The sequence below is a fragment of the Scheffersomyces xylosifermentans genome, assembly GCF_036884685.1.
Source record: "Scheffersomyces xylosifermentans strain CBS 12540 chromosome Unknown RJT20scaffold_3, whole genome shotgun sequence".
NCBI classification, from domain to species: Eukaryota; Fungi; Ascomycota; class Pichiomycetes; order Serinales; family Debaryomycetaceae; genus Scheffersomyces; species Scheffersomyces xylosifermentans.
Window position 1 is genome coordinate 831,954 of NW_027042941.1, and position 25,315 is coordinate 857,268.

The following is a 25,315-nucleotide window of genomic DNA, read 5'->3' on the forward strand; positions in this document are numbered from 1 at the left end:
TGAGAAGCCTGCGAATTAAAATTTTGGTGTGTTCTTCTCCTTCAACAAGGCACTTGTGCACAATAGCCCACTTGAAACTATAAATTACTTTGTACTCTCTCTACTCCGTTGGATTCCCACTATTCAAAGGTTCATATTGGGTATTCCATGTGAACATTGTACCAATAGAGGGGAGAGTAAAGTGGGGTACACCACAATTTCTAATCGTGAGGCGTATCCCCAAGCAAGCATTCGTCTCGACATCACCTCCAATGCAGCCTAGTTAGTCGATGCTAGGCGAAAGTTTAAGGTCCCGTGAACCATATCTGGAGTAATAATATGCTATTGCATAGCCCGTTGTACAGTATACTGTAGAAAGAATTCCGGCAATTGGACTCACTCCATATATCACGTGCCAAGGAAACAGATCCGGAGCAGTAGACAACAGAAAATATTAAAGCATTTCTATTTAATTTTTGATTGCAAAATTCGTCTTACAAGCGATAAGTGAATCGAAATTGGTTGCAATGAGTAGACGGCCGGTTTCAGTAGAAGAGCTTTTGAAAGACAATGATCTGTTAGGATCCAAGCCGAAATTTCTCTCAAAGCTGGAAAGAAAACGGTTGCAGGAGTTAAAACAGAAACAGGAAGAGGCACAGAGATTGAAGAAACAAAGTATACAGAGGAAAAAAGTGATACGATATGAGCCCGATATTGAAGAGAAGGAGTCATTAGACGATTCCAGTGCAGTCATTGAGCAACCAAAGAAGAAGAAAAACAAATCATCTCGTTTTAACTTCGAGTGGGATGAGCACGATGACACTTCGGGCGATTTACCGATGATTTCACTTCCAACAGCTTCCGCTGACCATGACTTGGATGCCACGAGTGGTAAGCACTGGTCAGAAAAACCATTGAAGGAAATGACGTCCCGGGATTGGAGAATTTTCAAAGAAGACTATGGAATTACATCGAAAGGTGGCGATATAGAAAATCCGTTGAGGGCTTGGGAAGAAGCATCCATTCCAAGTGACTTACTAACGATTCTTATGGAGAAATTAAAATATACAGAACCTACTCCTATACAAAGGGCATCTATACCATTAGCATTGAAGCAGAGAGATATCGTGGGAATCGCCGAAACAGGTTCAGGTAAGACTTTAGCGTTCCTCATACCTCTCCTCTCGTACATACTCAATATTGACAAGAATTACTTGGAATACGAGCACCAACAAGAAATTAACCATAACAAACCATTGGGACTAATATTGGCGCCAACAAGAGAGTTGGCTCAGCAAATAACAAAAGAGGCCCAGAAATTTGCTCTGTTTTTGTCATTGAATGTTGTAAGTATTATAGGAGGGCATCAATATGAAGAAACAGTGAACTCTATCGGTGATGGAGTTCACATCGTGGTAGCAACGCCAGGTAGGCTCATAGATTCCATCGAGAGGAATATCATTGGCTTGGGTAGATGCTATTATCTTATAATGGATGAGGCAGATAGAATGATTGACATGGGGTTCGAGAAGTCCTTACAATCTATTCTAGCCTTCTTACCAACAACAGAGAACTTGAACAATACAATTGATCTGAGAATTTTCAACGTCTCAAAGAGAATCACCTTAATGTTCACAGCCACCATTTCCCCACCTATAGAAAAAATTACCAAAAATTACCTTGATAGGCCTGGATATTTATTCATCGGCGGAGCAGGAGAAGCTTTAGACAATATTGATCAACAATTTGAGTATTTAGGAGCTTCTACGTCGAATACTTCTGAGGAAGTTGACAACAAGAGATTTGAGAAATTGCTTAGAGTCGTTAAATACCATGCGAGAGAGATTAGTACATTTTCAATCATTGTGTTTGCCAACCACAAGCGGATCTGCGATTTGCTTGCCCTCGAGCTAGAGAATAATGGATTCCGAGACAATGTAGTAATCCATGGTTCGAAATCTCAAGACGCTCGTGAAAGAGCCATTGCAAGTTTTAGGTCTCACGAGGCTAACATATTAATTGCAACCGATGTTGCAGCAAGAGGTATTGATGTACCTAACGTTTCTCTTGTTATTAACTTTCAAATGTCTAAAAAATTTGACGAGTATATTCACAGAATTGGTAGAACTGGTAGAGCTGGAAACAAGGGTACTAGTTTTACTTTTATTGACGATTCGGATTCGGACGTGTTCATCGACTTAAAGAAATTCTTGGTCAATGGAGGAAAAAAATGCCCAGATTGGCTATTGAAACACTCGTCTACACAGAATCAGGTTTTAAGGGATTAGGAGTATATTACTGTATCATTATGTATTATCATTATGTAAAATATTGTCATCATTCATCGTCTTCCTCATCTGTAGAGTAACCACTGAGCAATGTATTTATCGATTGTGTGGGTTTCTCCTTGACAAGTTGAGCCTTCTTAGCTCGCACTTTTGCAAGAGTCTCTAAAGACGATTTATTAAATAGAATGCCTGTGCTACTTTCATCAAAGACAGGTTGTGGAGCATGCTCAATTTGTTTCTGTACTGTCGGTTGCACCAAGCGATCCTCCTGAGGTTCTTCTACTATAACCTTGGCTTTTTTGGAAGGACGCTCCTTATGGTCTACTTGTTGCAATAAATTCTTGACTGTGTTTAATGCTATTTCTTCCAATCTTCTCTTTTCTTGTCTTTGTGCTTGTGGATTTGGATCTTCATTGGCCCATCGTATGTTGAGAACCTCATTTCCTTCAAGTGATTGGTTTTGCATGGCCTCCTTAGCAAATTGGGCCAGAGCTTCCAAGCGAAACGTTATAAAGGCACAAGACTTGCTATGCAACACACGAATCTTTTCAATATCCCCAAATTCCTGGAAGTGCTTTGTGATTGTATTTTCCATGTTGTCAGCCATGTTGATTCCACCAACATACAAAGATCTATTTGTTCTGTTGAACGATCCTACACCGTCCATATCATCCCGATATTCAGACGTTCTATCTCTTCCGAAGCAGTCCTGCGTTGGAATGAAATAGTCTGTTTCTATAGGTATTCTATGATAGTATGGGCATTTCTTGCCTAGATAGCAGCAACCACGCGCAAAGAATAAGCAGATAGAACTACCATTTCTAGCTCTGGTATATCCCGAATCCTTGTCAACATTCACACGGAATTTCAGCTTCGTATAGTTCCTTTTGGATGAGCTGTCTCCTCCTCCAGACCATTTCAAGTACCAGATGTTGAAGATATTACCGGATTGTGGGGGTTTATCATCATCAGGAATAGTATCCGGATCCACTTGCAAACGAGCCGGTTTTTCCGCTATTTTCAACTTGGACGAAGGCAATACAGTCGCTACATCGGACGACATCTTATCCAAGGATCTTTTCCCTGGTTACTCTGTCATTTATCCACACATACGTAATGCTATGTCATAGTTAAAAGTAACCATTTGAAGATCCGAATGGGATGAGGTGGTGTGTGCAGGAGTTTCAGCCACCTGCTATCTGCAGTAATAGCCATTATGAGATGGTTTAGGAAAGATGCAAATACTATAGATGAAACGACGTAGATGAAATTTCCGTTAAATATTATGGGGTGACAGGAATGAGAGCTAAAGCCGTCGTATTGTATTCCAAGAAATTTTTTGAGAGGTTGTTTTAAGGTCCTGAAAAATTAACTGTGGTGGAGTCTTGAAATGGGGTAAAAGGTTAATAGGGCATTGAGCCATTGGCAGTTGATATGAACTTTTATCAATTAAACTAGTGTACATACATAAAGAAAAAGCGCGATTTAGAATTGCTATGCAACAAAATGTCATATTTAGTAAAGGTTTAAAATGAAAGAAAGTCCGACAATTCCGGCAACTGCGGCACCCTTCTTCCATCCACCGGTCTCCACGGCCATGGCTCCAGAGCCAGAGGTAGTAGTTTCCTTAGCGGTTTCAGATGCAGACACAGAAGCACCGGTAACTTCACTGGCAGCCTTGCTGGTAGCCTTGGAAGCTTCCGAGCCAACCTTAGAGGTAGCAGCCTTACCAGCAGAGTCAGCACCAGAGGTGGCCTTGTCGAATACAGAATCAGCACCAGAAGTGGCCTTGTCAAAAGCAGAGTCAGCACCGGATGTGGCCTTGGAGAAAGCAGACTCAGCGTCCTTGGTGACCTTAGTAGCGAGCGAATCACCAAGACTGGTGGCATCACCGAAAACAGACACAGCACCAGAAGTGGCCTTACCGAAGACAGAACCAGCACCACTGGTAATCTTGGTACCAACCTTGTCACCAAGACTGGTGGCATCACCGAAGACAGAAACAGCACCAGAGGTAGCCTTACCAAAGATAGCAGCACCTCCAGAGGTAACGTCACCAGCAACGGACTTGGCACCGTTCAATCCACTGTCAAGGGCAGATCCGATGTCCAATCTCTTGTTGAAAAATCCCATTATGATTGTTGTATTATATGTAGAAAGTCTTTTGGGCGAGAATAGTAGTAGTCAATTCTTGTCTGAATAATCCCAATAAAAGCCTTTGGAAATGTTGGAATTCCCCTCTGTTATATACCCCAGAGACTCCTTTTCGCATTCCATCGCCCATCATTGTCAATCACAGTTTCCATTCATTACCTCAAGTTGCAGCCATAATATGAAGATATACACAGGATGAAATGAATAAAAATATACCTCTATTCAGACACCCCACTAACAATGGGCGGCTCATGTCTCTGTACACGCCAAAATGATCACGACTTTCTATAGCCCGTTCTATACTGCAAATATATGCTTCCAATTGGTTCCTGAAACTTGGGAAATACCTGACTGCGAAATTTGGCTACGGGCCGATCGATTTTGGAACGGTCACGTGAAGGCAGCACCCATCAGCCTCGGTGATATTTGTCCTGAAAGGGCAAATAATATGGCCATTGTGGCAGTCTGTTGTAGGTATTGTGGAGTCCATTGTGGTAAAGAAGGTGGTTGTAACAGTCGACTTTGTAAACACTAGGGATGAAAAGGAGTGGTTCTAAAGGTCAGACGACGTTTGAGGAGCGCTGCTGTTCCATGGTGGTATTTTTGTTTGCACAGCACAAAGTGCGAAATCGTCGTAATTTTACAGGGCAGTGGTGGCGGTGAAACGAGCCAAACCTACCACGGTGATGATCTATGAAATCATCGATCGTTCTCTGTATAGCCCAACAGAGTTTATACCCCATGAAAGCTTAATTAAGCACTAAAAATAGAATCACAGGAGAGAAGAGTATCTTCATGACAACGTCACTGCCGGCTTCTGTAAGTGCGCTATTAACGACAGTTACCGAAAAAACAGCGATAGAGCCGATTCCCGACTTCCATGGCTTAGTACTGGCATCATGGCTTATACACCAAGTAAGCAATAGCTACCGCCCAGGGCTCTAAAAGAACTATGCATGCCCTAGTGCTGTAACAACAAAGATTGATATACGCCCAAGTAGCGATGAATTCGAACAAGACACGGTCCTTATGAGGCTGTAACCAGGCTTACAATATTCATCATCTTCGCGTCCATCAGGAGGAGTCGCCTCAATGTAATTTGGCACCTTCTAAAGCTCTGCGCGAATCCATTTGCCCATGAAACGGGCCAAGACTTGAAAGAATCTTGTTCAGATATCATTCTAAGTTGAATAGGGAAACATTAAAGCACACTTGAATAGAATTGTCCTTGATCTCAGCCAATGGAACTCTCATTGCTGCAACAAAACGCGGTGCCTACATTACAAAAAGAAACGTGGATAAAATAATTTTCAATGGCCGAAATGACGTATACTCGCCTATTATTAGAAGTACCATAAAAGAGACAATACGGCTGGCTGAGTGATAGAATCATCATATTGCATAATTGTATTACACTGTAAGAAAGATAATGGTCAAATAAGGGATGTGGCTGATGTGCATTCTCACAATTGAAGCATATGGATGAACAGCTGTATAGTAGTGTAAATAAAGTAGTGGGTCCAGGCCCGCTTGTGCTAATTCTAAATGCTACGCACAGACTAGAGATAATCTCCGGCAGAGCTATGAACCGGGTATGTGACAATATGACGGAGACTAAAGGTTTGCACCAGCTAAACTGTCTGCTTCTCTTCGTGGTAGTAGTAAAGCTGCTACACGTTTACTAACATTTAACAGATTACATTGGTCGTATACAATTGCTGAGGATAGAACAACGAGTTTCAACGTAACTCTGCTAACCAGAACTACCATTACAATCATTTGCGACAATTTACCCGATTTGGTAGCTATTGGGGCAGAGCATCAATTGTGAATCTCCCATCGTAACTAACCCAAAAAAGGCTAACCTCCACATCAAGAACTGCGCCGAGGAAGTAGACTAAGCTTTCATTCTTGACCTCCCACAGAGCCAAGATCAAAATGTGGTAGCGATGTTAGCGAAATCTCTAATTACAACTCGTCGAGTATTTCCATTTAAAACCAAAAAAGCGCTAAATCCCCAGCGCATCCAACCTACCTCTTTGAGCCCATTTTTGAATATTCGCTCATTTTTTCTTCCTACCGCAAAATCCATCCCAATCGGGCAACTGGATCCGTTTCTGATAGCGATTATCTTCAAAAATTTCGGTACCAATAATTCTCTTCCATGTATTTAAACGTTTGGATGTCCAATAATTTTCATTATTCGAAAGAACTACATTAGGAGAGAGGTTTGGCCCAGTCTAAAACTAGATATCGTACAACTTATACAAATAAAGAGAAATATAGAAACATGTGCGGACAAAATTCAACTACCACTGTGTCGATGTCTTCGACTTCTGCTTCCCTGTCCAAACCTAGCAAGGGCTGTTGTGGTGCGTCTTGCAAGTGTGGATCTGGCTGCACTTGTGCCTCTTGTAACACCACCAAGTTATAAGATATGAAATGATATTGCTAGAAAAAGGATGAGGCTTGCTTGGGATACTGTTTCAGATGGAAGATCTCTGGCAGATCCAGTCCAAATGGGACAAATCAACGGAGATTGGTCTCACCACAAGGCAGCAAAAGCCCCTAATGGGAATAGAAGTAATATTAGGGTTCCGGAGTGAACCCAGGTGTGGGCTGGCTTTCGCTATATTTAATGTGCATTACATAGTTTCTTAATATATACTAATATGTGATGAAATGTAGGCTAAGTGAATCTAAATAAGTGATAGTAATTGGGAAAGCCATTTTAACAGAAAATATGCAGAGGAGGGAGTCTTATTTGGATCCAAACCATGCAGTGAACGGCCAGTTAGTGAAACCATTGACCAGTATTTTCATGGAGAGGTAAGTGTGCTTTTAAAGTGGAGAAATTTTCGCTTCCAGTACATTAACAGAAGAGGAGTACTCCCTAAGTGAGATCACTAACCATTATCAACAATATTATAAGAAATGAGAAGTAGACTCAAAACCACAAACAATATCATGGGACCGGTCCGTAGAAACAACTTAACGGGTCAGCCAGTAACTTACCCGGTCACTCAGTATCTCCACAATTACATACGTAGTCATATATTTAGAAACACACGTCTATTCACAAGTTATAATAATGTTTTACATTTACCCCAAAATTCATCGCTCCCCTCTACTACCCTCTACTACTCTCAACTCAAAAAAAAAAAACAACTCAACTCCACTCTGAAAAAGATACCTATTACGTAGACATAAGCGACCCCATTAGAGCGAGCACTGTCATCGGTAATCAAACTCCTCTTACTGGTGGGGAAAATTTTGTGTTCCCTGTATTTTCTTGTTTAATTCTGGCCCCCGTTGACTTCCATCCCCATAGTAAGGGAATGTGGAGAAGTCGCAGAGGGGAAGTTCACATAGTGAAAAATACAATACAGCTAATCACAACTATCACACGGACAATGGTAATGAAGTAACTATTGAATATTGTAATATGCGAGAGGCAACACTAAGCATTCCGAAAGCACCGTATTAGACCATAGTCCCTTCGTCTCTATTTGAGTTTTCTTTCATTCTGGTGTCTCTTCAGAAATTTGTTAGTGCCAGATTTTTGTATGGGGTATCTCTGTGCCATGTTTATTTCCCTGTCTACGTGCATTCCAAATAACGCTCAATTCCGAATTTTTGCAGCTACACAATTTTCTAGTTTAAGATAATCATCTTCATACATTACTCAGTAAATAAATATAGACAAATAGAAAAAAATCAACAGTCAACTGGCAACTTGAAACCACAAGAATGACATTATTACCTCTTGCGTCTCTATGCTTTTTGGCGTTATCGTATCTACTTTCTTGGGGATAATTCCAAGGTCTCCTTCTTGATGGCCTCTCCCAAGTCTGGGTGGACCTTGGAGAACATCTCGAAAACTCTGTCTTGGATGAAAGCATCAGCAGCAGCAACGTGAACAGCGACGTTGTGGGCTAAGTGCTCTTGTTGGTTAGGGTATCTCTTCAAGACCTCGTACAAAGCAGAAGCTTGCTTGAAGTCATCGTCAGTGTACTTCCAGTGGAATGGACAAGCAGCACCCTCCCAGACTTCTTGTTCTTGCTGTAAGCTGAATTCCTTGAATTCAACTGGGTTAGAAGTGGCCAAGTAGTTTGGAGTAGCACCCAAGTTACCGTTGACGTTCATAGCACCATCTCTCATGTGTGGGTTGTAGACGGCACCAGTAACTGGACAGTTGACTGGGATTTGAGTGTAGTTGGCACCTAATCTGTGTCTGTGAGTGTCAGAGTAGGAGAAAAGTCTGGATTGCAAGACTGGGTCAGCAGATGGCTCCATGTATGGAACGGTGTGAGCTGGAGAGAAAGCAGCTTGTTCGACTTCAGCGAAGTAGTTCTTTGGGTTCTCGTTAAGAGTGAACTTACCGAATCTTCTCAATGGGTAATCAGCGTGTGGCCAGACCTTGGTCAAGTCAAAGACAGAGAAAGGAGCCTGCTTAGCTTGTTCTTGGGTCATGGTTTGAATGTAACAAGTCCAAGATGGGAAGTTGCCAGCAGCAATGTTCTTGAACAAGTCTTCTTGAGCAAAGTCTGGGTTGGAACCAGCCAAGGAACCAGCTTCCTCATTGTTCAAGGTCTTGATACCTTGATCAGAAATGAAGTGGACTTGGACATAGTGCCATTCACCCTTCTTGTTGCTCCACTTGTAAGTGTGTCCAGAGTAACCGTTCATTTCTCTGTAAGAAGCTGGGGTACCACGGTCAGAGAACAAGATCATGACTTGGTGGATGGCCTCCTGGTTGGTGGTCAAGTAGTCCCAGAACATGTTAGCATCCTTCAAGTGAGTTTCTGGGTTTCTCTTTTGGGTGTGGATGAAGTGTGGGAACTTAGAAGGGTCTCTGATGAAGAAAACTGGGGTGTTGTTGTAAACCAAGTCCAAGTTACCTTCCTCGGTATAGAATTTGGTTGCGAAACCTCTTGGATCACGTGCAGTATCAGCAGAACCGGACTCACCTCCGACGGTGGAGAATCTTGTGAAGACTTTGGTCTTCTTGCCGACGGTGTTCAAGAAAGCAGAACCGACGATATCAGTAATGTCATCGGTGACCTCAAAGGTACCGAAAGCACCGGAACCCTTGGCGTGGACGACTCTTTCTGGGATTCTTTCACGGTCGAAATGGGCCAAGGAGTCAATCAAGTTGAAGTCCTGCAATAAAAGAGGACCATGCTTACCGATTCTTTGGGTAGCAAAGGCATCTCCTGGGATTGGACATCCGTTGGAGTTGGTGAATGTTGGAGCCATTGTGTGATTAGAATGAGGTTATTAGGCTAGAGTTGAGTGTAGCTTGGAATTGCGTATCGCGGTGTATACTAAAGTCTTATCTATGCGAATGGATAAGAACAGCGATTATAGAATGATGACCAGACCACAAATTTAGCTAATTGGATTAGATGTGACAAAGAAAGTACAACTACTAAAAGAAACACATCGCAATCTATTTTTCACAATCGGGAACATCCCCTATATATATATATACTGGTATCTCATAAGTGGAATTGCCCTGAAAACTCCTATGAAACTAGTCCCCAAAAAAGCGGGGTGTGATAATGGGCCAGAAAATAGTCGATTATCAATCCGGACAGAAGTCTGGAAGGCTGAAATGTGTACCACGGAAATGGTGTGAGACACCAGCGTCACCGCAGTGGCTCGTGTGTAACGTGCACGCAGAGCACCTTGCATTAGTTATTGTAGCCCGCTGATTGGGTCCTTGTGGTTTACCATGACCCGTTATGTCATGTTGTACCTCGGGTTCTTAACTAATTTCTGCACTGTGCGACGGATGCGGAAAGGGATATTGTTGTGCGGTGCAGGACTCGGGTTAGTAATTGGCATGGGAGCTAGACTTGTGCAGCCAGATGGTGGGATGGTGGGATGGTGGGATGGTGGGATGGTGGGTGCAATTTGATGAGACAACTGGGGTAGAATTGTAATGTGGTATTTCTAGAAAACAGGGTGCAATTGAGTTTGTTCTGCAACAGTCGGTAGGTCCATCTCATCAGTCGTATGAGTAGATTGAAAAGCCCCAGAACCTTGAATAGGGGACACGGCTCCCAATGAATACCCGTGTCGCGTTGTGGGTATCCTAATCATTTTCATAACCAGTTACAGCATTGGCAAAGTCAGCAGCGCAAGCATGCTAGTAAGGAAGCAAAATTTTCCTGTGGCGATTTCAGTGTCATTTTTCATATTTTTCAGTCGGTCTTTGTTAGACGCACCATGAGTGATAGGATTTGTTGGAAGGGCATATTTCCAGATAATGTAGCCAATGTAGATATGGGTACCGCTCCTCCAATGCATAGTAGGCACGGTCGATGTCATTCATAGTAATAATCATCTTACCACCTTTTCACCTTTCCAACATGGTTACTTCATTGTCGAATGTTTCCCATTCTCTCTTCTAGAATCAAGGTGCCCACTGCATGTGAATCCAGTGACAGACCCCAATGATCTCTTGATATTACTATTTCGAGAAGTACCCTGTTACCATTATAATTTAGTCTTCCTGTTCTCCGCGATTACAACCATTTTGAGATGGCGATGGGCTTTGTGGCCATTGCAAAGGGGGTATGCCGATAACTGCGAGGCAGGCTTAACTTCGATGCATGTGCATCCTTGCCGCAATTGGCCTCTTTGCTTCAAGTAGCAATGAAGACGACGGGGCAGCAAGTATCACTCCACGGCAGTAAACGTTTATGGAGTTGTGATGCTGGTGATTACCATAGACCAGCCGTGTTACCCGTAAGGTACTCTCCATTTTGCAGCAAAGATTGCTTGAAGTTGAACATAGTAGAGGTAACCAGTTGACAACGAGTCTTCCTTCCAGATTGCGTTACTATTTAGACTGCATTTTGAAAGACGTATTTTATGCGGCGCTACCGTCATTTTTACTTAATGTTATAAACTACGAGACCCTATTTGGTAACTGCAAAATAATAGCAAGTCCGCTGTCGTATATCGTAATATTTAGCTTCGTTTCTAGCCTATTCAATTATGGATGGAGTTGTCAACATAAAGTGTAAGACAGGCAATTTTCCAATTGTTGGGTGCTTATTTCTTACAGCCCATCGAAAAGTATGCCTTTCGCCGTCTTCAGTTTCAACCAGCACTTACTCCTCTTTGGCGTTTCTCCTCTCCTCCCATTAAGCACCCCCACTTTATCTCTGGAATCTAACCATCGTTTCGGGGCTTTTTTTGTCGCTATTGTTCTCTTCTGCAGCTCGAAGATGGCGACGAGACAAATTCTTATTAATCAGACTTCGCGATTGATAAGGACAATTATGCCTAGATCTACATTCCTAAACGGAGTTGTTAAACGAATGTCCGAAACATTTTAACCATAGTAAACAATTTGTAATGTACTTGCAATCTGGGCTCTACATTCATTTGTTAGCTGTTTTACTTGTTTGTATATTGCGTTGTTTTAATATTACAGCTATGGTACAGTCAACATAGGACTAATTGGTCATTCTCTCCTATTTTATTAAACTTTCGTACTCCTCTACCTTCTAATACTCTGTCTCCACAGTTTGAACTCATCGGTCAAAATTCCTCCATTTCTCAAACGGTTGTTTTCATCTCCCATTAACTCAATTAAAGAAAAAGTTCTAGTACTTGGGTCAAAACTGATTCTATAAGACCTTGTCTCATCATCTCTAGGTATTTCTTGCAAAATCCATTCTATCACTGCTCCGTACCACTTTAATGCTCCTGTGCAATTAATTTTACCCCCAGACTTGTTCTCAGTCAATGGATTATTCTTTATCAAAACTGGAATCTCCTCAGTTTGATACAACTCAACATTTCTCAAGAAGAACGAGTCATCACGGAACCCATAGACAACCTTCCTTATACCCATAAGAAAGCATTGCGCCCAAGTCTTGAACAATTTCTTCTCGAATGTTACAGCCTGGCCATTATTTTCTATCATACGGGTGGTTTTCAACTCAACATAATGAGAAAGGACATCTTTTCCATCTTCAGGGATATAATCCCATACACAATCGACTTCTCCTGCCAAAAGCATCTTAGCGCTTCCGATACCAGTCTTGATTACAGAAAGATATTGTTCATAGTTGTTCACCATCTTCTTATTTCTTCTGTCGATCTGCTGTCTAGAGCAGTCAGCCCATGGCCTCGGTAAAGTAGCCACAGTTTCGAATTTGTATCCACTGAATTCACATCTTTTCACGTAGTCTATCTTATCTGGAGCCATTGACTCTTGTCTCTTGTGTTCCTCCTCAGCCCTTCTGCTCAACTCGATTTTCTCATCGCTATTTATAAACAACTGGCCATCGTATGCAACCACGTTGAGGTCAACTGGATCGGTCAAATTGTACGGTATTGTCAATAATTTTGTCATTAATCCACGATATGTAACAATGTCTACGGCAACTTTTTCACCATTATTACGTTCTTTCTCGTATTGTATCAATGCGTGAAGCAAGCTCTTTGTTTCTGGTAAATTGTTTTCTTCCGGAATCTTCTTAAACTTGGCAAACCCAGCTTGCAAGTCGATGTTTGCATCGTCTACCTTCGAATCCGGAAGATAGTAGTAGGAAACATTTTCGTTAATCACTTGATCTTGATCGTACACGAACTCTCCATCGATATCTCTGGCATAAGAAAACAATTCCTTGGGCTGTTTCAAGGCTGTAGTCTTAGCACGAGAGTTTAGCGGAAATGTTCTGATCATATTAAGTCGATATCTACACTTTAATGCTTCCAAAACCTGTCCAATTCTGCACTCGAAAACAGAACTAATACTGTTATCCATTTTATTCACTTGCAATTTTCAACTCTTCTCATTATGTATGGTGGTGTATATAATCCATCATAGTGACTGTGTTGACAAGCTCTACTTGAAGAGAGAGTAGTTTTATATAGTGATATTTTATGTGAGAGAATAAAGTATCCAAGGATGTGAGCCATTCTTCAAGTTAAGATAGCAGGAACAACTATATAAACTAAACTTGGCAGGAAATTTAAGGTATTTAGTATATCATATTTATATGTATAGTATTATATATTTATACATTGACATCAATCAATGTACTGTACTATCTAACTACTACTTCACTGGATTCAACAAATTCACGTGACCAAATGTCATACCACCTCGATCACATGACTAAATATTCTGCAGGAACTGAAAATTGTTCAATATCAAATACATAATTTTTCACTGTTTAAACAGTCTATTGATATACACCTTCCAATACTTTAGCACTAAATAAACTGTACAAGATGTCAGCTGCTAAGGGAGCTATGATTAAATTGATTGTTGGTGCCGGGAAAGCTGCCCCTGCACCACCAGTCGGACCTGCTTTGGGTTCTAAGGGTGTTAAAGCTATAGATTTTTGTAAGGAATTCAACGCCAGAACTGCTCACTTGGCTCCGGGAACTCCTATTCCTTGCGTATTGACAGTAAAACCAGACAGATCTTTTACCTTCGAGATGAAGTCTCCTCCAACTTCATGGTTGTTAATGCAGGCTGCTGGTGTTAAAAAGGGATCGGGAAAACCGGGCCATGAATCTGTTGGTGAAATCTCCTTAAAACATGTATATGAGATTGCAAAGATAAAGAAGACTGACGATAGACACAAGGATGTAGAACTCCAGGCGATAGTAGGAGCTGTGCTTTCTACTGCGGAAGTTGTTGGAATCTCTGTGGTACCATAAGTGTATTACTTCGTTCCATCACACAACAGCATCCGTGATGTCATCCGATGTCATCTTGTCATTACTGTAAATTAGAACCTTGATTATTTCCATGTACATACGCAATAACGCTTAATAGATAGTCAACAATGATAAAAAATCTGTAGAATAGAAACGAAATTATCTAAATTAACAAGGAGTAGCAGGAGAAGATTACTTCTATGAATTGCCAGATTATATCAATATAAGGTGACAAATAGTTATTATTATCCCTCGACATTCAACGCTACTTTCTTGTACAATAATAGATATGATTTTGATATGAAAACTAAACAAAGTAAAACGAACGTTTTCTAAATAACAAGTTGCATCAAGCATTGCGCATGCAATCGTCTTGAACAAGATGAAGGTATAATGACAAGGAAGTAAAGAGAGTATGCACTATTAATTCATGTGGCGGTTGTTGGCATTGAATGTATAGGAAGAAGGAAGCTAGGGTACAGTCGTTGTTGGACGGAATTCGAATCTTCTTGAAAGTAGATTCCATTGCGTCCCGTTGAACACTTGGGGAACTGAATAAATAAACTGACCATGATGTAGCCCGTACTTTGATTTTGTCGAAATGGAAAGTAGACTCTGATGATGCATTTCAAGTTTATGATAGCTGTTCAATTATTTCTTCTTGTTCTTTTCGAAAGCAGCAATGTGTGCCTTTGACTGGTCAACCTGTGTATGTTCGTGATCCTCACATTTAATTACTACGAATGAATTACTATCGTTCTGGAATCTCTCCTCTACAGTACACATGTTCACAGAAGACAACCACTCATCATTAAGACAATCATCAATAGAAATACGACAGGCTGGTGCTAATTCCACCATTCTTCCAATTAGTGGTCGACAGTCTTCTGGTAACGCAAGGAGAAGTCTTCCAGCACCCGTTTCTGTAGACGTGTGTGATTTACCGTCAATATTAGTTGGCGAGTCTGACTTTTCGATCTGTTCTACCTCTTCTTTAATTTCTTTCAAACTTTCCAATGGGTTCTCCGTAGAAGATTTATCGCTGATTTCATCGCCGTCTTTCTGAGCATAGTCCTGAGGAGTTTTCTTCAACATCTCACTAATTGGAATGAATTCACCTCGACTTGCAAAAAGCTTGAAACTGCTATCAGATAATTTAGGTACTTTCCAAGGGAACTTCTTTAACATCATACAACAGTAAATGATGGCAGCAGACCACACATCGACAGGTCTTGGATCGTACTTGTTAAAAACGCATACTTCTGGTGCCAAGTATGGATCAGAGCCAACAATTCCTTGTGATTCGATAAGCGTCTTTGTGAATGGGTAGGAGAACACCACAGCGGACCCGAAATCGATAATCTTCACTATACCACGAGCGTCTATCACACAGTTGTCCAATTTTAAGTCCCTATGGGCCAATCCCATGGAATGAAGATAGTGAATTCCACTCAAGATTTGCTTAAAACAGCAGTTGATTTCTTCACGAGACATCTTGTTAGACATGACAATCGCAAACAAGTCAAAGTCACAGTACTCCATCACTTGATAGATACGTTCGTTCTCATAACAGATTTCAACTGTCTCGATGATATTAGGATGTTTAAGCGTTGAACCAATACAATATTCACCTGTAATCTTCTTGGCATAGTCTCTTTTCGTTTCATTCTGGTACTTTGATCTGAATTCTTTTACAGCGAACACCTTTTTATCGGATAGACGGTTCACGAGTTTAACGGCACCACCGGCACCAGCACCAAGACTTTCTCCAAATTTGGAATATCTTTTAGAGAATGGAAGTTGGTGCTGAGCGTTAATGAGAGTCAGAACAGACAGTCTTCTTTCTTGATAATTGATCTTGTTTTGCAATATTGACGACGAACGGCTGAGAGAAGCTGAAGAAAGTCCAGTGTTACCGGGAGATTGAGAGAAAGTATTTGAGGCATTGGATGACGTTGTTGAAAGGGAAGGACCGTAAGATGCTCCATATCCTTGATAAGAGCCTGGCGTAGTTGCTCCTGTGCTGGAAGGGATAGCAACACCAGAACCATTATTTACAGATCTAAGAGAGCTAGACAAGTTTGAAACAGCTGGGGCAGTTGCTCCTTGTGGTGTTGAACTCTTCTTAAAAAATCTCTTCAAATTGGCCATTGAATTATGTCTTGTCTGCGGAGTGAAGCTAGCTTGAGACTCCGATGACGAGATGGACGACGGAGAGCTTGCTATCACCTGATCCTGATACGAATTGTTATAGAATGATCCTAAATCTGTGGAAGAAGATTCTCTTTTCGTGGGGGCTTTGCTCTTAGCTGAAAAGAAGTATGAAAGTCCGGACTGCGAGCTTGATCTCTGGGAGGATCCAAAAGAAGCAGCCTGAGCGGCTTGAGCTTGAGCTACACGTTGTTTCGATATCACGAAACGAGGTTCAATCAGCGACGAGCTCACTTGAGGAGATTGTATGTGAATAGATTGAATTGGTTGACCATTGGGTAAGTTTGGAATATGGGATGTTGACCCAACTGGGACTTCTCCAAGAACGGACAAATTGGAACCCAGGGAGTTACTATTGATACTACCATTGTTGGTGATAGCTGACGAAGAAAGTTGTCCACCTTGGCGTCCTCCTGGTGCAGAATAAGGGATGGACGACGACAATGATTCTCCACCATAACCTCCTGAAGTTAAGAAGGAAGCGTGAGAAACCGAATTGTTGCGAATAACCCTAGGACTTGAAGTGGTGGAAATGGTTGCAGAACGAATAATAGGATCTCTATTCTGGAAAGCAATGTTTCCATTGGTTATAGAATTGGAGTAAGATCTGGTTTGGTTCTTTGGAGAAATGGGTGTAAATGGTCCGCTAGTCGTGGCGGTTCCTGGTGATGGATCAAAACCGTTGACGACATGAGGATCATTACCATTAGGAGTGTGTATGCTATTGTTGTTGTTGATATTATTATTCTTAATGCTGATACTTAACGGTAAGGAGTCATTTTCCGAATCCGTCCTCTTAGCGAAGTCCAATTTGGTGATAGATGTGAGGTCATTGGCGTGATTCTCAGCGGTTCCGAGTGAACTCTTAGCGTGAGAAGGTGTGATGGTGCCAGAGGATGTTTTCTGGTCCAATGATACCAACGAAGCGTTCTTGGAGAGAGTTGGCGTCGATACCGCCGACGACAGTTCTGAAAGAAGCTTGGTTAATGATGAAATAGGTTGCTTATTCGAACCGTTGTTTGGAGCCACCACGGCGAAAGGTGGTTTTTCCAAATCCATGGTGCAGGTAGTTGGTGACAGTGGATGGTAATAGACGGTGGTTGGTCTACAAATGGGAATTCTCTGTTACACTGTGTACTGTAATAAGTTACGTGATGTTCATCAGTGTGTGGTTTAACATAGTCGGCTTTGGACGATAGCGACGAAAATAGCGACAGGATCAAAATGTCGCACACTGGGGCGACAAATGCTAGCGAGCCGGGGAGGGAACACCGGTAGGATTAGGAATGAGGGTAGAAGTGAGGGTAGAAATGAGGTGGGAGTCCCAGTTTTGAAGGTGTTCGGAGTGAGATTTTGGAATACAGGTAGTGGGGTGAAGGAGATGGAATGCACTGCGATGGTCTAAAACTTTGCGCTGAGACGATACGGCAGCAGATCTTGGAAATGGTGTAGGTTCATCCACAGCATTTCATACTCAGTGTGGTGGCACAAGACTGGCTCAGAGGAGATTTGTCGCAACGAAAATAGAAGATTTGGGCAAATTAGCGGTGGAAGATTAGCTTGAGATAAGCACGTGACTTGATTGATATGAGAGAAGATGTAAGAGATTCTGGGGTGGGATGATGCTGCCAAGGAGAGATAGTTATCGAGGCGACTTGTAGGAATGACAATATGGTCGGATTAGAGGAGTATTTTCCGTCTTGGAGGCTTTATCTATAGAAGATAGTTGCTATGCTAAAGCTTTGATACTCTCATCACAACTCTTTCATTGCGGCGAGTTTAGTGAGAGATTATTATAATTACCGCGAAATCTACTGGTGGTGAGGCATTATGGTTGCGATTTTCTACCGAGAGAATATTCCCATTTGGTGGCACATAGTATACACAATATACACAATATATAACTAGTTGACGGTAGCTACGGCAGCAATATAATATTTAAATATCCAAGTCAAGTTAAAAGTTCACTCCAACGTCACTTACTATATATACTTGAATATTATCGGGATATCATCCTGTACTTTTATCAATATTACTGCTGAATAATATTTTCCGGGTTTGCCCACTATTGGTGGGAGTAATCTGTCAGCACATCTCATTTCTATTTCAATTTCTCAATGTCGCTATCTTATCTTGCGACACTCACCTGGAACACAAGAGAGGTACTACAATGAGAATAAGATTCCACCTACGTTCATTCGATGGAAGGTTCGATGGAATGAAGGGCAAACACAAGCGGCTTAACATCCGAGACAGCCCTCCATGCGATGGGCTTTTCCACCCGCTTAAATCTTGAGTTTCTTCCCATTCCATCGCTCCCCTCCACAATTTGCCCTACAGCTGCTACGCTTAATGAACGGCACCACTACGACTTGCGACCTCGCTAACAGTAGCAGAAATAGTGCCGATGTCGTGTTCGCAGCCGCCAACGGAAGAGGGGACTGGCGGAATCGGGCGACATTTTAAAGGGGTTCCGAATGGGCCACCCGAGCCAAACAAGGTTATCTTAGTGAAACTGATCTGTACAGGCACTGGGGCAGAATCCTTGGATTGGCAACACACACCGAGATTATAAAGTGTATGCAGATAAACATTAGGCTGTGAAATATGATAAAGGATGAAATATCAGGTTATCTTGATTGGAATGTCTAGGCCAAGATTGATATGGAAAAAGATAACTAAATATGGGATTTTAAAAGAAGAATGAGCTGACAATTTGTAGCTGGTTGCAATATCTACGACTGAATGGTCATTATAATTTGCTTGCACCCATGGAGACGCCCGTTATATTGATAATGTATGTGCCTCTTGCACCGTATTTCCAACAGAGATTGACTTGAATGTTAGTTTAAAAATTCGAACGGTCGTCTGACGTTTATTTCCACTTTGTCACCATGCACAAGAAGAAAGATACTCTTGTATTGTTCAACATTCATTCTTATTTGTACGGAGTAGCCTAGTTTTTTAAACTATATACATATACACTAGGCTTTCCGCTTTACAGGCTTGTTCTTACGGGCAGTGGTGGGATTTCCGTTTGCTTTATCATTTCCACTGCTCACCGCTGAGTTAGGAGCAAGGTCAACATCAGGAAACAAAGGAAGGTCTCCTTGTTTGCCACTTCCACCCATTCCAATCAGTTGTCGCAATCTATTTAATTTCAAGTCTAATTCTTCTGGTGTAGCCGGCTTTTCATAGATGTTACTCTTTCTCTCCAATTCCGCATTCTTTGCTCTTATCTTTTCAGCCAAAGGCTTCTTGGACTCCTCGAATTGGGCCTGCTTCTTTCTTTCAATTGCTGATTGCTTTTCCAATTTCTCTATAAGTTCCTCTGTTTTTTCGAAAACTTCTTTTTGCAATCCTTCATCAGTCATCTCTGTCCTCACCTTAGTGATAATCTTACATTCTTGGATCAAGTTACCACCATCGAGCTTTGGGAAAATGGGTGCAAATAATGTAAAAAAGACTGACTGAGCTCCTTGACGGGCACTCTTGAAGAAAAGGAAAAAGATTGGATAGAAGATCATATAGAATATTAATCCAAGAATGGTTCCCATCGATATGAATCTTCTAGTTGATGCTGTTCTCATAAGTCCAGGATTAACTAAGTTTATACGGATGTTACATGGTGCCTTATCCTTTCGCTCGTACAGATTTAATCTTCTTTGGTACTCTTTAGCAAACAACCCAAGCAAAAGTTTGGATGATCCATACACTTTCCAGGGCTGGCCTGATGGATATCTCTTTTTCTCCCACAAGAGATCGTCAACGTCGACGTCTCCCAATGACTGGGTAGAACAAGTAGCAAGTATAACTCTTACATCTCTATCTGGAGGCTGCACTTTCAAGGAAGGACCCAACAAGGTTAAAAGATGGAAGTTGGCCAAGTAATTGATTCCAAGCTGCCTTTCTACACCATCGACAGTCACTTGTCTGGCTTTTCCTCTTGGGATCGACTCTGCCGCACAGCAAACAACACCATCCAATCTTCGAGGAGGTTGGTTGTCTAACCATTTAGTAGCAAATAATCTGACAGAATGGAGAGAATTCAAATCACACTGCTCGGCATAAATCAAGATGTTATTAGTCTTATCTCTAAGGTCTTCGACGAAATCTGCCACCCAGATGTCTTCGGTCGATCTGACAAGTAAAATCAATTGAGCGCCTCTTGTTGCCAACTCGTAAGCGACTTGAGCTCCGAGTCCCGTTGTTCCACCGGTGATGATGTAGACTTTTCCGTGGAGATCTCTTTCCCAAGTGTTGGAAGCTCCGGCGAAGTAGTATTTGATGGCGGCTAGGGTTAAAGCTGGAGGGCCGTAGGTTTTAATGTAGTCCCAGCCGGGTATGACTTCCGGACCGTCGTAGAGGACGGAGGAGATGATATCAATAGGCATTGTTTGCGATTATTGTATGAGATTGTATCTGAATCAGAAGCCACGACGAGATGGTTGTAATATTTTGGTGTATGAAAGAGCGGTTGATTTCTCTTTGAGGTTGAGTTTGAGTTTGAACTATCAAATCAAAGTAGGTATTATTGACCTTTACCGAGAATATAAATCAGGTATCTTATAGTACAATATAATATAATGTAATATAATGTATTATATTATAATATAATATAGCTACTATACGTTCAGTGAATGAATTTTACGAAGTACTCGATGTCGCAGTATAAAGCAACAGGACTAGTAAAAGCACTAGTAAAAGCGTAACAATGAAACTGATACTGATAATATATCAATAAGAATAATACTATTATTAATATTAATATAATTGCGAATAATTCAGATCCATATACCTTGATACCTTGAAGTATAATAAGTATGCATAGAAATATATAGATGAATATATATGAATATATATGAATATATATGAATAAATTTTTATCTATTTATATATATTTATTACTGATGCTCTCACTTCTCAGCGCTAACTACACGCATTTAAGCTTTCCTCTTCCATTTTTCACCGCATCAGAAGAAGAAAAAGAACAGAAAAGAAGGCGACGAGATCAGACGTGTTTGTAGACTCTGCAGGCACTGTGGTTGTCCTGTCGTTTATTTATATTTGACATTAAAGCCGACAATAGGTAGAGTAGTATTATATAATCTATTCCCATATATATATGTATGTCTCAGTACTGAGATAGTGAGAGGATTTGTATGTGAGTAAGATGATTTGTATGGGAGATGCTTTATATGTGAAGTGAATTGTATGTGCGATGAATTGTAGATTTGATTCTCTATGTGAAATGACTTCAATATATATATACATATATATGCTATGAAATGACTGGTATGGTTGAATTGTTGTGAGATTTCTCAATATCAAGTTATAAGTGACCAGTTCAGTGAAAACAAGAACCACAGTCGGACACTCCTTGCGGCAAAGTGGATAACGCTTTTTTTTAATGGAATGGGCCTTATTTCTGTTCGTGGAATGAATTTCGCAGCTTATTGAACCTTTGATTGTATTCACCATCCTGCAATTGTATGTCGTTTGTGATGATATAATGGTATAGCACGATATTTTCTTCTATATCTCAATCTTCATGGATGTATCATTCTTTGTCACTTGACCTTGGTTTTGTGGTCTATCCCAGTACATTTCTCAATTCTGCCCTGTTTACATATTTTAAATATGATTGCAACAACTTATGAAGTCAATAAACAATCACCCTTCCTCATTTGATAAAATCTCATCTCAAACCACGCCAACTGTAACAATCCAGAACTCTCTCACCTCATCTCTAGTCAACTTCTCACATCTCACATCTCACATCATTAGCTCATCACTAAGTACTTTCTCACATCTCACATCTCACTCTCTCATAGTTAACAGTCGAAGGCATCGCACATTTTTTTTCACAACCAAAACCCAGAAAATCTAAATGCTGTGAAAAGTTTCTGGAGCTCATTGAATTTTATATTCCATTTACTTTATCGGTATTACATTGTTAGTAATTAGTTGGATAAAGATATATTTGTATTGTATAATCTATAATCTATATTCAACATTTAATATTCCATATTCTATTTCGTTGCATTTTAATTTTTGTTTCGCTTTTGCTTTGCTTGGTAGCTTTCAACCCACCTCACATTCCATCTCATTTCTATTATGGATGAATCCATATTCTACATAGCTGAAGGCGACCCAGCAGACAAACACTCCCAGGAGTCATTTGCAATGGCTACGTCAGTCCACAACTCACATCAGCATGCTTCATTCAGACAAGCAGATTGCGCCAAAAACGGCGCTGTCTTGACGGGATCCGGTCCTGGTGAAAGATTACTTGTTGCTTCTCCCAACAAAGCACTTTTGAACGTTTACTCATGGGGAAAGGAATCCCCAGATCAAAGAATTCCATTACCAGAAGCTTTGACATGTTTATCGTTGGTGAGCCATCCAAACTCCAAACTTTTTGTTGACTCCATGAGATCTTCTCAGTTCAATCTTCCTAGCTTCAGAATTCCATGGCTCTTGGCTGGTGGTTCCAAGTCCGGTAAGATCTATGTCTGGGAATTATCCTCTGGAAGCTTGCTCTGCGTCAAGGAAGCTCATTATCAGGCCATATCAGTAGTACGATTCTCCAAGTGTGGTACCTTCTTGGTAGCTGGAAGTGATGATGCCAGATGTACGATCTGGAAGACTCTTGATTTGATTTCCATATTCCAAGGAGAAGATGAAGACACCGTAAAGGCTGCCAAGCCATTCCATGCTATAACTGACAATACGTTGGCCATCTCAGATTTATACCTTAGTGAAGCTGGCTTAATCAATGACTTAAGACTCTACACTGTTTCCAAAGATAGCACTCTCAGAATTTACGACATTATGACCAAGAGCCTTCTAACCACTTTCATCTTGCCAGAAGCTATTGATAGCGTGGTAACTGACCCTGCTGGAAGAGCAGTTTATCTTGGACTTGCTAGTGGCTTAATTAGAACTATTCCTTTGTACAATATTAATCCAAATACCATGGTATTGGAAAGCATTGGTGGAAACCGTAAAATCGTGACTGTCGAGAATGATCCAAACTTGAATTTCACGTTTGTTCACCATCAGCAGCGTCTCAGTGCCGAGACCAATACATCTTTATTGCATAAGTCATTGAAGAAGAAGAACGATGACGATAACAAACCTATCTCGGTAACTAAGTTAGCCATCTCGTTAGATGGTACTAACCTTGTATCAGGAGATTCGTTGGGAAGAGTCTTCGTCTCAGATATTATCACCAGACAAGTGGCTAAGACATTTACACCATGCAACTCGCCAATATCTTACATTCAAGTGAATGCTGCTCCATTCGATGCTCTTAACACTCCCAGTTCCAGTAAAGTTGACAAAAAACACAGATTAATTCCTCAATTCAAGAGAGTATTGGCCAGCCGTAATCCTATCGAGCACCAGCTTAACTTAGAGATTCCTAGTGAAGCAAAGGATGAAGAAGAGGAAGATTTTGGCGATTGGTTATCACGTAAGACTCAAGAAGATCTTGAATTCAAGAATTTGTCAGGAGTCAACTCATCTGTTAAGACCGTTTCTACTTCAGCAATCTCCAGTTCCAACCAGGAATTGGAAGAGAAATTGGCTAAGGTGTCGAATGCATACACTGAATTAAGAACAAAACACGAGGAATTGCTCAAGGAACACTCCAAGGTCCTTAGCAGCAAATAGAAGGTATCAAGAGCTCAACAAAATTAAAACTTTCAATCACCTAAGGGGGATACAGATGTTCAAAAGGTCTACACCTGGTCATCCACCAGGATATTTGTCTAATTGTGTGTATTATAGAACCAATGTACAAATTAAATTAAAATTACAGTGATGAATTTGCAACATATCGTAGAAGCTTGAAAGTAGATTCAACATGTACCGCTTAGCATAGTTATTCGTCTCCAACTTTCATCGTCCTGGAGACAATGGCCTATTGAATCCTTTGCTTCTGTTCATATATTGTCTGTATTCCGTCTTCTTATCCTTCTTAGTTGCCCCGCCTTTAGTAGCCTTTACATGCTTTCCCTTTGTTGTTCCGAACCCCGAAAATCCCATTAAGCTGATCATGGTATCATCTTCTTCTCCTGCGGAGATATTCTCTTCACCCATACTCTCGCTATTATCTCTGTCTTTCGTCAGAGTCTCATCTCTTGATCTCGCCCTTCCTCTTTGATCCTGTTCTTGCTGAAACTCGGGATTCTTTATTGGGTTATTATACGACGAGTTCAGCAACGGAAGATCGACAAGCGAAGTATTTTCCTTTTTGTATAAACTGGATTTCTGGAACTTTTCAGTTGACCGTTCCTGAGATCTCTCTCTGTAGGGGGTTTTAGGACTCAATGGAGTTGAATGTGATACTCCCGAAGGGCCTGAACCGCCTCTGGCCTTTAACGGTGATGTTGAATGAGTTTTGCGGTCTTTATGCGGCAGTCTTGATCTTGATCTCGATGAAGTTCCTTCTCTTATAGTTGATGCCGAAGATGAGTTATTGTTGTAACTCGAAGACGGCTCCGAGAAATTCGTCTTGAGATTTATCCGGAGTCGATTTCTATCCATTGGTGCTCCAATTCTATGGACTTTCAACCGACAATACCACTATTTTTATGGTATCGATCCCAATTCCGATGGTGTTTTCTCTATACGAGATGACTGAAATGACTGTACTCTCTTTCCCAAAATAGTAACAAAAGACAGACTAACAACTCGACTCAATAAACGTCAAAGTATCTCAATCAGTTTCTACTGGAAGTAGGCCTAACTACGGCTAAATAAACTCAAACGAAACTATAGACTGCTATATACCGATATCAAAACAATCTCTGCTTTTTAAAGCTTCTAATCCCCTAAATTTCACCATTTGTAGAAAAAGAATCATTTATCTTTAATCTAATCTAAATCATTGCCTTCACCGCCCCTAACAATACTAACAATAGCTAACTGTATGGTATACAAGGTAGTAGATTTAGTCATGTGACACAACACGTGAGTGA

At 41.0% G+C, this 25,315-nt stretch overlaps 11 protein-coding genes across 11 annotated transcripts; 4 read left to right on the forward strand and 7 right to left on the reverse strand. All coding sequences in view use genetic code 12, as the record gives it.

Moving 5' to 3' along the window:
• Positions 1–485: 485 nt before the first annotated feature.
• On the forward strand, positions 486–2,275 carry RJT20DRAFT_126980 (mRNA splicing protein). Its single transcript, XM_064916887.1, has one exon. The coding sequence runs from the start codon at positions 507–509 to the stop codon at positions 2,265–2,267; it is 1,761 nt and encodes a 586-aa protein (XP_064774970.1). The 5' UTR covers positions 486–506; the 3' UTR covers positions 2,268–2,275.
• On the reverse strand, positions 2,276–3,720 carry RJT20DRAFT_154457 (uncharacterized protein). Its single transcript, XM_064919100.1, has one exon. It carries the CDS (start codon positions 3,328–3,330, stop codon positions 2,317–2,319), a length of 1,014 nt encoding a protein of 337 aa, XP_064774971.1. The 5' UTR covers positions 3,331–3,720; the 3' UTR covers positions 2,276–2,316.
• Positions 3,565–4,581, reverse strand: RJT20DRAFT_35440 (uncharacterized protein). Its single transcript, XM_064919809.1, has 2 exons — positions 4,320–4,581; positions 3,565–4,220 (listed from the first exon to the last, which is right to left on the reverse strand). The coding sequence occupies exons 1-2, from the start codon at positions 4,398–4,400 to the stop codon at positions 3,783–3,785; spliced, it is 519 nt and encodes a 172-aa protein (XP_064774972.1). The 5' UTR covers positions 4,401–4,581; the 3' UTR covers positions 3,565–3,782.
• Positions 4,582–7,922: 3,341 nt separating this feature from the next.
• Positions 7,923–9,790, reverse strand: CAT1 (catalase A). Its single transcript, XM_064919807.1, has one exon. The coding sequence runs from the start codon at positions 9,678–9,680 to the stop codon at positions 8,220–8,222; it is 1,461 nt and encodes a 486-aa protein (XP_064774973.1). The 5' UTR covers positions 9,681–9,790; the 3' UTR covers positions 7,923–8,219.
• A 1,575-nt stretch (positions 9,791–11,365) lies between these two features.
• On the forward strand, positions 11,366–11,809 carry RJT20DRAFT_126987 (uncharacterized protein). Its single transcript, XM_064916888.1, has one exon. It carries the CDS (start codon positions 11,513–11,515, stop codon positions 11,771–11,773), a length of 261 nt encoding a protein of 86 aa, XP_064774974.1. The 5' UTR covers positions 11,366–11,512; the 3' UTR covers positions 11,774–11,809.
• On the reverse strand, positions 11,810–13,579 carry RJT20DRAFT_126989 (decapping nuclease). The gene has a single exon (XM_064916889.1). It carries the CDS (start codon positions 13,210–13,212, stop codon positions 11,938–11,940), a length of 1,275 nt encoding a protein of 424 aa, XP_064774975.1. The 5' UTR covers positions 13,213–13,579; the 3' UTR covers positions 11,810–11,937.
• Positions 13,580–13,631: 52 nt separating this feature from the next.
• MRPL19 (mitochondrial 54S ribosomal protein uL11m) lies at positions 13,632–14,256 on the forward strand. Its single transcript, XM_064916890.1, has one exon. The coding sequence runs from the start codon at positions 13,683–13,685 to the stop codon at positions 14,115–14,117; it is 435 nt and encodes a 144-aa protein (XP_064774976.1). The 5' UTR covers positions 13,632–13,682; the 3' UTR covers positions 14,118–14,256.
• A 512-nt stretch (positions 14,257–14,768) lies between these two features.
• On the reverse strand, positions 14,769–17,387 carry NPR1 (serine/threonine protein kinase; the record flags this gene model as incomplete). Its single annotated transcript, XM_064921506.1, has 1 exon — positions 14,769–17,387. One exon carries the CDS (start codon positions 17,385–17,387, stop codon positions 14,769–14,771), a length of 2,619 nt encoding a protein of 872 aa, XP_064774977.1.
• A 1,589-nt stretch (positions 17,388–18,976) lies between these two features.
• Positions 18,977–20,960, reverse strand: RJT20DRAFT_35482 (putative oxidoreductase). The gene has a single exon (XM_064919810.1). It carries the CDS (start codon positions 20,720–20,722, stop codon positions 19,313–19,315), a length of 1,410 nt encoding a protein of 469 aa, XP_064774978.1. The 5' UTR covers positions 20,723–20,960; the 3' UTR covers positions 18,977–19,312.
• A 1,283-nt stretch (positions 20,961–22,243) lies between these two features.
• On the forward strand, positions 22,244–24,097 carry RJT20DRAFT_126995 (WD40 repeat domain-containing protein). The gene has a single exon (XM_064916891.1). It carries the CDS (start codon positions 22,446–22,448, stop codon positions 24,003–24,005), a length of 1,560 nt encoding a protein of 519 aa, XP_064774979.1. The 5' UTR covers positions 22,244–22,445; the 3' UTR covers positions 24,006–24,097.
• Positions 24,098–25,183, reverse strand: RJT20DRAFT_126996 (SNUT3/LISCH7 family protein). The gene has a single exon (XM_064916892.1). It carries the CDS (start codon positions 24,879–24,881, stop codon positions 24,234–24,236), a length of 648 nt encoding a protein of 215 aa, XP_064774980.1. The 5' UTR covers positions 24,882–25,183; the 3' UTR covers positions 24,098–24,233.
• Between the last annotated feature and the right edge of the window lie 132 nt (positions 25,184–25,315).